This window comes from Dermacentor silvarum, chromosome 2 (genome assembly GCF_013339745.2).
Source record: "Dermacentor silvarum isolate Dsil-2018 chromosome 2, BIME_Dsil_1.4, whole genome shotgun sequence".
In the NCBI taxonomy this organism is placed as follows: domain Eukaryota; kingdom Metazoa; phylum Arthropoda; class Arachnida; order Ixodida; family Ixodidae; genus Dermacentor; species Dermacentor silvarum.
In genome coordinates, this window is record NC_051155.1 from 27,888,878 (window position 1) to 27,904,496 (window position 15,619).

The 15,619-nt window shown below is 46.5% G+C and overlaps 1 protein-coding gene across 1 annotated transcript; it reads left to right on the forward strand.

The window, feature by feature from the left end:
• Positions 1-13,103: 13,103 nt before the first annotated feature.
• Positions 13,104-14,208, forward strand: LOC119440889 (leukocyte elastase inhibitor A). Its single transcript, XM_037705718.2, has one exon. The coding sequence runs from the start codon at positions 13,106-13,108 to the stop codon at positions 14,198-14,200; it is 1,095 nt and encodes a 364-aa protein (XP_037561646.2). The 5' UTR covers positions 13,104-13,105; the 3' UTR covers positions 14,201-14,208.
• The last annotated feature ends 1,411 nt before the right edge of the window (positions 14,209-15,619 follow it).

The following is a 15,619-nucleotide window of genomic DNA, read 5'->3' on the forward strand; positions in this document are numbered from 1 at the left end:
CAAGAACTGGCTCAACAGAAACAAGTGCTCTCCGCGGCAGCAGTGTATGGATACCGCAATCAGTGTACTGCGCTGACAGAGCATGTTTATGCTTACGGATTCAAAGCACAATGCCCTTCCTTTGACCGAATCACATAAATACTTCCTACGACTTCGCGATGGGAATGGTAAAAATACATGGGGGGCATGTATGGAAGGATACGACGGAAAACGTACTGTCGGAAGACAGGTGCAAAATTTATGTGAAGTACCAAGTTTGCGCTATTTCTCTCTAGAGTTAGAGAGGTAAAGACAAATGTACATCAGTGCACTACCACCCGATTTATGTCTCAACACCGATAAGACCAGGTTGAGCATCGACGCCAGGACGATAAGGCAAAAGAGAGACGCCTGTGTCAGCACTGCATCCTTATCGCGTATACAAAGCTATAAGTGTTGAAGAGCGTAGGCACAAATGCGGGTGATAAAGAGCTCTTGTGCGCCTTATGTGTGCCCTCACAAATGCCATTCACATGTCAGACAAATCAGTGAGAAGCAATGCTCAGCTCGCGCTCGTTTGTACTTTCGTAAAAATTTGTTCCCGTATTTATTACAAAAATCATGGGCCAGAATTGTGCATGTTTGCATTTGACCCTTGTGACGCGATTTCGATTCCGCCGACCAAGAAATTTTAAAGGGTTTATTTTTTATTGAAGACGCCGGTAAAATGGTTAGAGGCATAAATAGACACCGAAAGTGGCATGAAGTATATTCTAAGACTGGCAATGGAATTAAAAGGCGCTACATTCATATTATATGGCATGCACTTAGTATTGTTGTTCCGTTCGCAACTGCAAGTCCAGTGAACTTTAGAGCTTGTAAATGGAAGACAACTGTCTTAAAGGGCCCCTAAACCACCTCAGATATTTTTGAACATTTCAAGTAAACACGCGCATCGGGTTCAGAATGTCGTCGAGGTCAACGATGCCAAACCTTGCAGCGCTACGTGCCGCGGGCGCGCCACAAAATAAAAAAAAAAAAACAATGCCGTCCTCCTCCTCTCCTGGCCTTTCTGGTATCCCCAGCGGTCGTCACGATGTCACCAAGGTACATCTGGTGATGTCAACCGGATCGACGATGTCAATTGATCGAGCAAGAACCTACGACTTCCGGTTTGTCTGCTAGCAGGCAGGTACGCGCGCTCCCTGCTCTTCCTCGCCGTGTTGCTGGCTTTTGCGCCCTTGCGAATCGGTAATTACAGCCCGCAACGCAAGTGCCAAATCGCTCGCGTTCCAACGCAGTCGTGCTTAGCGGTCTGATTAGCTGCGCGAACAGAGTGCGACAGTGTTGGCCTTTCTAGACGTGCGCGCAACACAGGGTCCATAGCAGCAGGCTCCGCACGCCGTTTGCCATTCGCGGGCCGCCGTTCGACAGCGGTTTTGCTCGCGAACGGCGAAATTTCCTTGCCGTGAGTAGAGAGGATGAGACCGGGTCTCATTTGTGCGGCAGCCTCACCGTCGCTGATCGCTCGACGGCGCCGATATCGTCGCTAGGCCTTTTCCGGTTCCCGTCAAAGCTAAAGCGGACGGCGCTTCGGAATGAATTACCGACGCTCACGAGCCGCAATATTTTCTTATCGTTGTTGTAGATCTTCGCAATAATTGCACATAAAGAAGAAAAATATTAGGAGCGCCGTCGCGATGCGAGCACAGCCGAGCCGGTCGTCTCCCGTCGGTAGCCGTGCGCTGCAGCTGAGCTCGACAAGTGTCGGAGCTCTCGTTCATGTTAAACGTATGAGAGCAGATATTGTTTTTCATGAAATCTAGAATTCATGCACCGCTTTATGTAGCGGAAATAATTTTGCTTGGAACAGAAGCTGCAGCCAATCTTTTCGTCGCTGGTGGCGGATGCACACAGCTTCGCGCGTCATCGATTGGCCAGTTGATCTTGCAGCGGGCCTGCCAAACTGCCGTATACTTTGGACATCTCTCGTGAGGCAGACATTCTACGGCACTAGAGGTCGGTTCGCCCTCGGTATATTTGCCGCTAGCGCGGACGTGCCTAAACCGGAAGTGGGCAGCGTATTGAGAAGCGCGTTGGTGACGAGGAATGTGACGTGACATTTGGAGGAGCTGCAGCGGATGTTTTCGTCGCCGGCGGCGGAGGCGCGCAGTTTCGCGCGTAGTCGATTGGCCCGTCGATCGTGCAGCGGGCGGTGCGCCGGCCGAACTGCCGTATACGCGCACTTTGAACACCTCTCGCGCGGCGGACGTTCTACGGCACTGGATGTCAGTTCGCATTCGGTATATTTGCTAGCGCGGACGTGCCTTAACCGGAAGTGAACAGTGTTTTGTGAAGCGCGTTGGCGACGAGGAATGTCACGTGACATTTGGAGAAGCACTCGGCGAGTAGGAAAGACCAGCCGCCGTGGAGAGTAGCGAAGGAAAGAGCGAAACGAGCGAGGGCCGTGTTTCGATCATCAAACGCGTGTAACTCCGTTATTACGGCACCATTTCGAAATATTCTCGCGGCTACGTGTTCGTTGTCGACTCGTGCACAACTGCAACACCGCAACTAAATTTCGACCTCTGGGTGTTTTAGGAGCCCTTTTAACAGCGTTACTAGAACCTAACTTTTGTTCTAGTAACACTGTGTCTTAAACGAATTGACAACCAATTTTCATGTAACCCATTTCTTTAGGGAAATGGAAAGCTTACCGGTCAGAGTCTCTAATTATGAAGTGGTAACGCGGAAAACGTCGTGGAACATTTTTTATCAGAATTTTTAGATCGGCAGTGAATATGTCGTTCACTTGAAGCATGCTGAAATCAGTGATAGGTGAACGCGATAGCGATATACGCCGGCATTGGTGGGAGGCAGACAAGTGCGGCCGTAGCTGTGAGGAAGTATTATTTCGTTTGTCAAGCCGATGTTCCTGCGATTCATGTTTCCCGATGTGTCAAATTATTTCTACAGTAAAAGCCACGTGTTTTCGTGGTTTACTGTCGAACTGCTTTGGGCAGTAACCGGTGAAGAGTGTTTTTTATCCAATAAGGTTAAGTTCTTGAAAGCGAAACTATGCTTCTACACGCGATACGCAGTTCAGCATGTTGCCGTATAGACACGTGTGGGCTAACAATGTAGAGCTGGTACCCATTTACGGCACAACTAATCGATGGTATGTCATATCTGAGAGCGAGACCACACAGCTCTAGGTAGTACTTACTCGCACTCTCGCGCGCGTGTTCGCAGCCTTGTATTGTTGTACGCGCGTGCCGCTCGTTAGCGTCGACCTTCTTTACTTCGTAATACGCATAAAATAAAGCGCGAGCGTGTAATAATATGCGAACTGCAATTGTAAGCAATAAGTGCGATGCACTTCGTAACAGCCGACAATACGTTCAATACGGCAAGTTGTGCCAGTTGGTTGGGATTCATCGTAAGGATCGTAACAGCGGAAACAAGACACGCACAAAAGGAAGGACAACACAGCGCCATTTTGTCGTTCCTTTTGTCCGTGTCTTGTTTGCGCTGTTACGATCCTTACGATGAATACGTTCAATGTGGTTGTAGTGATCATTGTTATAATAAGATTTGGAAATACAATGGCAGTGCCTAAGTTCAAGTTTCCGCTCATGTAGGCCTGTCTGCTCCGCTTTTCTGTACGCACGGTATTTTAGTTTTATTGTCGTTTTTAGTTCATTAGAAAACCGATGAGGGAACTTTGACCTTTTGAGTGGTTTTGTAGGTGTGAATATGCGCATGCCCTCTTTAATTGCTTTCGTAAACAAATTAACCTGTTTATCAATATCAGCTGTCTCAACTACGAACGACCAGCAGCGTCTTTAAGATAATGGTACAAGCCAACGTACCTACTGGAGGTGGTCTCGGGTTGACATCCCGGACCAGGACGAATTTTTCCTCAACTGCGAAGCGTTCTTTCTGAGAAGTCCGTATGAGAGAGAGAGAGAGAAAGGAAAGGCAGGGAGGTTAATTAGAGGCGAGTTTCCGGTTTGCCAACCTGCACTGAGGTGTGGGATATCGGGGTTGCAAAGAGTACAAAGAGAGAGAGAGAAAGAGAGTGAAAAAAAAACACAGGAATAAGTAACAGAAAAGGCGTTCCAAACACAGGCGTTCACACAGGCCGGTCGATCTCAAGAAGCGCAGTACCGTTTGTACGGCCTTCTGATGTTAAGTCGCGTCGATGTTGCAGAATTCTTTCTTCCGACAGAGGCTGGTCGTCCGACTGTTCAGCACGACGGAAAGCGATTGTCTCTGCATACTGTATTGTGGGCACTGACAAAGATACTTCCTCCACCATGCGGGTCTCCGCAGAACTGATTTTCCAAGCCAACGTAGTCTTCAAGGGAAAAGTTGAAGCTTCGCTTGGTGTTGGTATCGGAACGGATGCTGCGTTTCTGTGCTACCAGAGTGAAAGAAACAATTAAAGCAAGGTGGGACTTATCTCCCGCAACCACATGAACGTTGCTATGCATGACGGAAACAGCATCAAGATTCGTAAGACAGAGATCTAGAACGTTGCCACAGCAGTTCTCAGTGAAGTTCAGCTGCTGCATTGTCTTAAATGAGAAAGTCAAATAAGGAGTGTCATTTCTGAGAAACGTAAAAGTAATTCTGGCAGACAGTATTATTATTCCATGAAATGCCAGATACATTAAAGTCACCAATATTTACACTTTGTGATTCTTAAGCGAAATTATAACGGCTTCAATCGATGCCAGGATAAGACCAAACGCTGCAGGAGTTACCTCAAGTGCTACGTAGAATGCACCAATCAACAGTCGTTCGCCACCTGAACAGTGCATACCTATCCAAACAGCCTCATGGTCGCACTCTAGGTCCAAGCGACGGACACATTCGATCACGCTATCAACAGCAATAACGACGCCACCACATTTCTGCATCCAGGAGGAATAATTTCGACCTCTACGAAAGACATTATAATATCGCAGGAAAATACACCGTAGATGCTATTTCACGTAAAAGCCAGGTTTCACTTGGAGCTCTTACAGAATAAGCGGAAGAAACAATATTTGAAAGAAAAACTGATCCATTTTGGTGCGTGGTCCTCGAACATTCTGATAGAAGATGTCTGCTGCGTCACTGATACGTCACTTTCCTTTTGTCCCTTCTTTCACCGCCTCCTCTTGCTGCACCTCGCACAAGGTCATGCTGTCGCGGAGCCTACGGCTAAATGTGCGAAACAACGTGCCCTTCGAGCTCTTGGTATTGTTTGTCGTATATCGCATGACTTCTACTCCCCTTTTGTCTTTCTGAAGTTGTATTCTATTCTACCACGTGCCTACCGCAACTAGATTATGCCTCTGTCGTTGGATGTGCAACGTGCTAATCCAATTCTTACCTCATTGAACGCGTTCAAAATAAACTGATACCTATTTTGAAGCACCGCTTTTGCCATTCTGGCGACCATAGTCTAGCCCTCTCAAGTATACCTCAACTCCCTCACTCCTGTAAAATCAACACATATTAAGTCAGACCTTTTGTTCCTCTATAAGGTGGTCCATGGCACTGTGAATTGCCCAAAGCGTCTTAATCATGTGTAATTTCAGAAGTATATACCAGGCAACATTCCACATTTTCTTCCCGGCCTTGTTGCATTAAAGACTGTCCTGCCTCGACTCCACTTTTCAGTTCATTTCCTGTGTTTGCTTATAAATGTGGATAATGATGTTCTATGACTGACCCCCTTTTACGCCCGCCTCCTCGTTTTCTGTTTACCGATTTGTTTCTCCGCCTCGCATTGTTTTGTCTACCACATATGTCTTCGTACATTTTGTATTGCATACTACTTTTTAAGTGCACCAGTACGAAGGCTCTGTAACTGTTCCTGGGCAATGTAATAAACGTTTGATTGATTAATTGATTGATTCATTCATTGTTACAAGAGAATATTATTAGGTGAAAATACGCGTGTAAAATGGGTAGAGAGGGAAATAAGGAGGTAGTAAATCATTGACGCCAAATTGCATACTAACGTTCTAAAAATTACGCAGATACGCAGGTCTGAAACGAACCTTTATGGAAGCGGTTTATTTAATGATGTGCAACTAACGGCGAAGCATACAATTCATCCTGTACAGCGTGTAAAAGCTTGCAATGTTTAGTTTATCGACAATAAAGGTCACAATCTTAACGTAATGCAATTTTTATGGTCATACACTACACCTCTCGCAAGTGATGCCAAAATCCTGACACCAAACCAGCCGGATGCTCAGTGTGAGACGATGGAACAACGATGACGTCATGACGATGGCTGTATGAAAATGACAAGATGACAGTGACATATAATAATGAAGGAATGAAGACGACTGTATGAAGACAACGCAAAGTCGACGATGGCATTACGAACAGCGCAATGACGAAGAATGAATAACGACGATGGAATGATGATGGCATAAAGACAATAGTGGGACAGTTTTGGAACGATGACAATGGTAGGGCAACAGCACGACTACAATGAGATGGCGAAGTTGGAAGGACGAAGTTGGAACCAACCACTTAACGGCATCATGACGACGGTATGTATGACGTCCACTGTATGACGACGAATGCATGATGACGATGGAATTTCGACGGTACCATTACGTCGGCTTGATGACAATCGTATGATGATGGCGTTATGACGACGAAATGACAACGTAGTGATGACTACCAAGTGAATTCCATGGATGATCACTTTTATAATGTAGTCTAGGTGTTATTGCAAAAATTTCGAAGCATTGTACCCGTATCGATAAAACTAAATATCTACAATACACTATTTTTATCTCACATAAATTACAGCTTTTTGGTGTTGGTAAATTCAACGCAAAAAAATAACCATAAGCTACTAGCGTTATACAAATCAGGACTCTTCGGTCTGGAACAGATGTTGATTAACGCACGCACGTTTAGAGGTTGTTTCGTCGTTTCAATATCATACCAACATAAAACTTTATGAGCGGAACTTAGCTGTGAAATATGAAAAGTCTGTCTATCACGAAAAGTCTGTCAGTATGCTCTTATGAATCTCGCCGACCTAAGAGGCAATGTTCCTTGCTATTCGTTTCGTAACCAAGACTTCTGGACCCTTCCCTTTTGCCAAACTCAACATGGACGGTAGATGTTGCCTTCACTTGTTGAACACATTGCGAAGTAGTGGAACCCGCCGTGGTGGGTAGTAGTGCGGGTGAAATCCCGGCCGTGGTGGCCGCATTTCGCAGGGCACGAAAGGCACGTGCATTGGGTGCACGTTAAGGAACCCCAGGTGGTCGAAATTAATCCGGGATCGCGCTTGACAGCGCTCCTAAAAATTACATTGCGATTGTGTCACGTAAATCCCCGAATTTGTAGGAGAAATCTACTCTAAACCTTTACCATACGATATTAAACAAATTCTTACAGTAATTCCTTTTTTTTCGACTATAAGAAGAGAGTTCAAAGCCATTGTTGTTGTTCGTTTAGAGAAAGACAAACGTTCTGAGATGCTTACTTCAAACCGAATGTTTTTCTGTGCTCCTTGATACATCATCAATGGCTCAGTGGTGCCAAATTATAAAACACAAGTTTGTCCTTGTAATTTCATTACAAACATTACCTTTTTTTCTAACGTTCTAAAAAGTTCTGAATTCAGACATAGTATGTGCTTTACCCGCTTATTCCATGTATGCAATATGATTGTATGTTTCTCTTGTATGCCTCGTATACATGGTGGCCTGGACTATCCTCAAGCGAACTGTTTTGTTTTTAAAGCGAAGCTTTCTGCCTCACTGATTCTTCCGTGAGCGCCGAAAACGCACTGCGGGAAAGCCAACTTACACAATGGAACACAATAGAGCAATCTGCGCACACAATCGTAGAACACTGCAGTTTACATTCGCAGTTGTATGGTTGTATACCGATAAGAACAATGGGAACTGCAACGCCACGCTATTCATACAAACTGTATATCTCTGCATTGCATTACGCGCGTCACGCAATGGATTCGCGGCCGTACCATGGGTAGGTCGCGGATGCAGCGCACGGCAGAAGAGGCTGCCGTACGCGAACGTAAGCGCGCGAGTGCGATCGTGCCCGTAAGGCGATACAACAGCATGCAGTCCGTGAAAGTGTGAGTGTGTGCGTGTAATCAATGGCTACATGATCTAAAATAAGGGCTATGCAACTTAACGAAATGTGTCTTCATTCAAATTCAACGTTCAAAAAATACAATCCTAAACAAGCAATCAAATAACATATGCATCGCATCGGGTCGCTCACCATTTCTTGGGTTCGTTGCGTAGTCGTTGGCTTTGGACTTTGATTCAGTTTGCATGGGCGAAAGCTTCGCGTTCAACTATCTTTCTTCAAGAAAGGGGCTTTGATTTTTTTCCCCAAGCTTGGCCATGTGGGTGGCGGCGCGAGGAGGTAGCCGCCGAGGCCACGGCTTATTTAGACCGGCCAGCCATGGTGCCGCGGGATCTCGGGAGCGGCATGCAGATACCGCAACCGCCCAGGTCGAGAGCGCTAACGTGTTGTTGTTGTTGTTGTGGCCTGAAACCATGGCTCGTGCCCACAAATTGGCAACACTGGGTTGACTGAAAATTGCACCTAACAAAATACCAAAATGGGGTGAAGATAAACATTCAAATCGAAGCATTAGGCAACTAAATAGCTAGGCTAACATAAATTTTGAGAGGGCCTATCCATACATTTAGGGAAAATTTTTTAAAATTTATGAGCCATTCCGCTCTGTGAAGGTGGATGACCAGCGAAGCTGTGCACCGCACGCCACAGAGGTGAGACAAAATTTTGAACAAAGGTACGAACATATTTATTGTCCTGACCAGTGGTCATCGTGACGATAAGTACGCACGCACATTCGCGTATCACCTCTGTTATTAAATTTGTCCGTCACGCAAGACGGACAAAGCAATGGCCCTTAAGTAATGGCTCATACCCCCGTAAAGGCGGCCTCCCCATTACGACGACGAACGCGTGAGTAGTGGGACGATCGCGTTCGCCCGGTTGCGCCGAGGAGCGTCAACCCTTTCCCCTTGGTCGCCTTATCAGACGCACACTACGTCACGCACTAATCATACATTCACAGAGAGACATCGTTGTAGACTCAGGTGACCGTTAAACCAAGCTCCGACGTGAGCGGCGATATGCGTATCCTTTTGTTGTTGGCTCTTTCACTCTCACGTTTTAGGGGAGAGCTTTAGGAGAGAGTCTTTCCGCGCGGATGCCATAAAATCCCGGATCCTAGCCATAGAGAGCTTCGCTGTAAAATAAATTGTCCCACGGTCGGTACCCTAGCAACGAAACCTTCCTGGCGATTCAATGAACTTGTGTAGAGCAGTTTTCACCGACCCATGGCTTGTGCCTAATTGACATGCACCAAAGGATAAACTGTTTGGTATGAAAACGTTAACCCCAGCTTACCAGTGGGAAACATGAGGAACATTCTGCGGATGAAGGAGAAGCGGCGGCAAGAAAGAAAGAAATGGTCCGTAGCTCACAAAAACCATCACAAAAAGAGCATCACAAAAGAGCATCATCACAAAAAGAGCAGAGGTTATTGATAGATTTTATTGATAGGAAAGACAGAGAGGTCGACCTCAGCTAGTGTGATGTAGTCTGCTACTCTGTACTGGGGAAGAGGAAAGCGGAGTGAAAGTACTGGGATGGATGATGATGATGAGTATAAGAGTGGTGACTGCTTATGGATAAACCAGATCTACTAAGGTAAACATTTAAGCGGGGAACTCTACAACGGAAGCTTGATAAGGTCACCTCGCATTGTCTCCTTTCTCGCGCTCCGCGCACGTGATCCGTCCTCTTCTCCACCGGCTCTGGAGGCGATAGTAGTGCCGCTACACCCACATTACACGATGTGACTTCATCATCAGCATCAGGAAGGGATATTCTACGATGGATCATATCCATGTCATCAATCAGGTAATCGAGAAATCTGCGGAGTACAATCAACCTCTCTATGTGGCTTTCATAGATTATTACAAAAGCATTTGATTCAGTAGAGATGCCAGCACTCATAGAGGCGTTGCGTAATCAAGGAGTACAGGAGGCATACGCGAATATCTTGGCAAATGTCTACAAGGATTGCACAGGAACTTTGGTTCTCCACAAGAAAAGTAGAAAGATACATATCAAGAAAGAGGTCAGGCAAGGCGACACTATCTCTCCAATGCTATTCGCTGCATGCTTAGAAGGAGTATTTAAGCTCTTAGACTGGGAAGGCTTAGGAGTGTGAATCAACGGCGAATATCTCAGCAACCTTCGGTCTGCAGATGAATATTGTCCGATTCATCAACAGTGGGGCCAAATTACAGCAACTGATTGAGGACATTAACTGAGAAAGCGTAAGAGTAGGGTTGAAGATTAATATGCAGACGACAAACGTAATGTTCAATAGCCTGGCAAGGGAACAAGAATTCAGGATCGCCAGTCAGCCTCTAGAGTCTGTAAAGGAGTACGTTTATCTAAGTCAATTATTCACGGGAACCCTGATCATGAGAAATAAATTTACAGAAGAATAAAATTGGGTTGGAGTGCATACGGCAGGCATTGCCAAATCCTGACTGGGAGCTTACCACTGTCGTTGAAAAGAAAAGTACAATCATTGCATTCTACCGGTGCTAACATATGCGGCAGAAACTTGGAGGTTAACAAAGAAGCTCGAGAACAAGTTAAGGACCGCACAAAGAGCGATGGAACGAAAAATTTTAGGACTAACGTTAGGAGACAGGAAGAGAGCGGTGTGGATCAGAGAGCAAACGGGGATAGCCGATATTCTAGTTGACATTAGGCGGGGGAAATGGAGCTGGGCAGGCCATGTAATGCGTAGAATGGATAACCGATGGACAATTAGAGTTACAGAATGGATACCAAGAGAAGGGAAGCGCAGTCGAGGACGGCAGAAAACTAGGTGGGGTGATGAAGTTAAGGAATTTGCAGACGCAAGTTGGAATCAGCTTGCGCCCGCATTGCGCCTGCAAATTGGAGATCGCAGGGAGAGGCCTTCGTCCTGCAGTGGACATAAATATAGGATGATGATGATGATGATGATGGGACGAACATGCATACCATAACTCATAAGAAGAAATACATGAAAGAACATAAGAGCATCGCTAAGACGACGCAAGAACAAATGCATACTTACCAGATTAGAAAAGAAAAGGTCCACGACTCAGATTTTCCATGGCAGGAAACGCCAATATGAGGGGCGAGGCGACATTCGTGGAAGACCTCGGTATCCAGGAGTCTTTATTAGGTGCATGTTAATTATTACGTATCCTCCCCTTCCACTGCGGTAGTCAATCACATATAAATAAATAAACAAATAAATCACATAATGTCTGAATTTTTACTGCGTCACTCGAGCTAGCATATTGAGGAAGAAGAAAACAAGCTCGCGAATTCGGGGTAAGTACTGGTCCGTCTTTCAAGGGCAAATGTTGTATTTTAAAACTCTGTTGGTGTCGTCGAGCCTCCATTAAAGCGCAGTCCACAATGCAGTTATGCTATCACCGCGTTGGGAACAGTGAGCATTTCTTGCCCCCTGCATCATAACAGCACTATAGTACTGGTACACGTGAAAACGTCAGCCCAGAAGATTGGCTACAGCTCACGATAATTTCTTCTTGGGCCGTTAGAATGAATGCCCGACACTCAGTTTTCTTAAAGGGTGAACAGTCTTTGGGAAGGAGCCGGCACCGTAGAAGTTCCGTCGAACCCTGTCGGTCTACCATTCAATTAAGTACATCCGCACTCCAGGCCTGATGCTCGGCCATTACGGGACCTCTGCGCTTGGCAAGGGGTGTTCTTCCCCAACCCGAGGGCACCGCCACCTAATAGGTGCATTGATGCCACATGGGAAATTGCCGCCATCCGAGCGGCCCAGGCCCCATCTTGCAAAGCTTGTATTGCCCACAGGGTTCGATGGGATTTGCATGGCGCGGGCTCCTTCCCCAAGACTTCCTCCCTAAAGAAAATTCGAGGTAAAATCTAGCTCTATTTAAAGGGAAATAAAGAAATGCTATTGAACTTGGATATAGGACGAACGCGTGTACAATAACTCGTAAGAAGTAAAGTACGAAAGAGCATAAGAGCATCGCTAAGACGACGAAAGAAGCATCGCCTGGTTCCCAGATTATAAAATAAAGAGGGCAAGACAGAGCTCTTTTTCGAGATTAACGATTGAGTAGTTTAGCGTCCCGAAACTGCATGGTGGGTTGCGAAAGATGCGTGCTTCCTCTCTCGTGACCTCAGGTGCCTCCACCCTTTCCACCTACGTCACCGCCCCATTCATCTCCACTCCTTTTCGTACACAAGCCGACAAATGGATTTTCGTTCGCATGAGTGTTCTAATGCTAAAGCATTAAAACAAAAGAAGCGTAGCGATGCCGCATTGAAAGCTCCGCGCTGGCTCAACGGGACTTCATGGATTTGCACTGCGTCTATTTGACTCGGGGTAATTCTTTTTCGGTAAAGGACAATACATCGCATCCTCAGGTTCCAAAGACTCATCCTAGCAAATTTTGATAATTTCTCCGTAGCAAGAACGTTTCAGACACTAAAGAATTACGGCAGAACTCATATCACAACGACTGTCGATCGTAATGCGATTAGCATTGGAGCAATGTAGCTACACAGCGTATTGTTCATTTGCTTTTTTGTACATGTAACCAGTGGTAAATGTGTCTCAGAAACTCAACCAAACCAGCCTCGATATTCCTGTGGGTATGGCGTTGCACTGCTGAGGTCGCGGGTTCAATCCTGGCCGCGGCAATCGCATTTCGATGGGAGCGAAATACAAAAAATCGTTTGTGTACGTAACTTCTGGTGTTCCTAAGGAGCCCTAAGTGGACAAATTTATCTGCATTCCTCCGCACTACGTGCCTCACAATCAGATCGTGATATTGGCGCTTAAAACCCCACAATCAAATTTTTAGCAACTTGCTCTATAAGTTCACCCAATCGTACAGAAAATCGATTTTCTAGCTCAGGAACTTATCAGGCAATCACTGTGTTTATTTTGTGCAGGACCGGCTTCGCAATGCTGTCGCAAACGTATTGTGATGCGCTGCTCAAGTTTACGATACGCATGTACCAGCTTCTGCAGTCAAAAAACGCGGAGAACGAGAACGTTGTGTGCTCGGCCTTCAGCGTAGCCTGCTCACTCGCAATGCTTGCCGGCGGAGCTGGCGGCAGCACATCTAAACAAATATTTGCCCTGTTAAGCCTCAAGGCGAGCAAGGACCGGATTCGCGAGCATTTTTCCAACCTGCTAACCATGCTGTCCGGCTGCGCTCCTGATGCCACCTTCCTCGTGGCCAACCGCTTGTACAGTGACAAGCGATTTCCAGTGCAGAGCGGCTACGTGGTCCTCCTGGAATCCTCATATGGAGCGACGCTGAAGTCCGTTGACTTCTCTAGTAGCCACGAGGTGGTTCGACGAGAAGCCAATGCCTGGATCAAGGAGCAAACGGCGTCCAAAGTTCAAGATATGCTTCGTCCCGGAAGCGTGGACTCACGCACTGTGCTAGTCCATATCAGTGCCATCGCCTTCAAGAGCTTTTGGCAATTCCCTTTCCGTTCAATTAACACAATGCCTCAGGACTTCCGCCTAGACTACAAGACCAACGTGCGAGTGAACATGATGTTCCTGGATCAGAGTTTCAAAATAGGGCATTCAGAGGAGCTGGGCGCAAGGGCCTTAGAGATACCATACAGAGGTCAAAAGGCATCAATGGTAATCTTATTACCTGACGAGGTGGAAGGTCTGTTCTGCCTGGAAGAGTCCATGACTTCGGCTAGGATCTCCACGCTCCTCGCCAACATGAAGTTGGTTCAAGACGTGGAAGTCAGTCTTCCGAAATTCAAGCTGGACTACACGCTGCCTCTTAAGGAGACCTTAAAAGATCTCGGCGTCAAGGACCTGTTCACCCCGGGCAAAGCGGACCTGTCGGGCATCTTCGAGAGCGGTCGGCCGGCGGTTTCCGAAGTGATCCACAAGGCGGCTGTCGAAGTCTACGAAGAAGGCACCGAACCCGCAGCCAGCACGACAGTGGTGATTGAGTCTACCGGAACAATCGCTGCGCAGGCTGTGCGATTTGTCGTGGATCATCCTTTCATGTTTTTGATCAAGAGCAACGAACCGGAAGTCATCCTCTTTATGGGTTCAGTGAGAAAATTGTGAGCAATGTGGACGAAGTACGTGTAAAAATAAACCCGTCAATTTTTCTTTGTTTCAGTACCATGGCTTTAGCACTCATGTCAGCAACAACACTCGAGAGGGAAAGAAGAGGAGGCAGCATGTTCATTTGTGCTGTTTCGTACATCTTGTTATTGTTAAGCAGCTTTAAACAGCGTGACACGGGACACATCAAGAGGAGGATCGAGGATGATGGCGCTAGCTACGGACGGATCATGCCTTGCAAAGGCATGATCCCGAGCGTCTCCCTTTAAAGTAGGGTGATAAATTGAACTAAGGTTGTTGCTCGTGCTAACGGGCAGATTACAATATTCTTAAACAGCGCCGTCGTGTGTTTGCTTGCTTCTCGTCCTGTCCTTTGAGCTGTTTAAGACTTATACGGTGATAAATATGCCATAGATTTAAATGCGCCCTGGGCAGTTCTACCCCTATCAAGACAGATCAAAGGAATTATACGGAGTAGAGGTAGAACACTGCACCAAGTTTACTTTATACCCAGTGACAATATCTACTACGTAAAGCGATTGGTGGCACTTGGCATTGTACATGCTAATCGTCACCCCTTGCTTGATAGATTGATTGGGAAACTCCAGGAAGACGCAGAACACTTCTTTTACGAGAATACATTGCAAATTCCTCCAGCATAGCGCACATAGCCACTCTGTTTCTCTTTGTCAAGAAGAGCGCTGTTACAAATTTATCCTGAACATTCTAACATCTTTCATGTCACCATGAATGTGGCAGAAGGAATAAGTTGGTGAGGGTGATAGTCCCATTGAGTGCCGTCATGCCAGTGTTCACGCTGACTCCTTGCGAATACGCTGTTGTCGGGATGCTTCTGATCTGAAGCAGCGCTAGTATGGTGAAGGCCATAAGAAGTGAAGTTCATAAGAACGTTTTTTTTTTTTTTTTTTTAATGGATGTTTGTACTGGGTGTTTTGAAAAGCACCCAGTACAAGCTCAGGGTTTTGATGTGCCTGCTCTCGCCGTCAACCTGTACGTAGCGCTTAGAGCGCAAAATTATCAGTAGCTGGAGAGAGACTTGCCCGTTCACGGAGCCAACAGCATATCATTTTGTTTAGGTACTAGAGAAAATGCCACGTTTTTTACCTTTCCTCCAACAGAGGATGCCGGCTGTGCCGACAAGACTGAGATCCGCATTTAACCCTTTCAGCGCTGGATTTTGAAGCGAAAGCTTCATTACGCTACCTCGGGCAGCCGTCGGCGACTCAACACTTTTCACCTTGAGAGCTAGAGGTCAAACAACAAGAGAGCATTAAGGCGTGTTTATAGTCCGACGTTATCGGCACGCGGGCGAGCGTCATCAGACACCGGGCGCGTCTGAGCGCATTGGCTGCGCGTCCGGTTACATTGGCGGCGCCAGTACGTCGAACTAGCCGCTGT

Bases quoted from the DNA above. Each gene is read 5' to 3' on its own strand.
- LOC119440889 (XM_037705718.2), top strand. From the start codon at position 13,106: ATGTACCAGCTTCTGCAGTCAAAAAACGCGGAGAACGAGAACGTTGTG.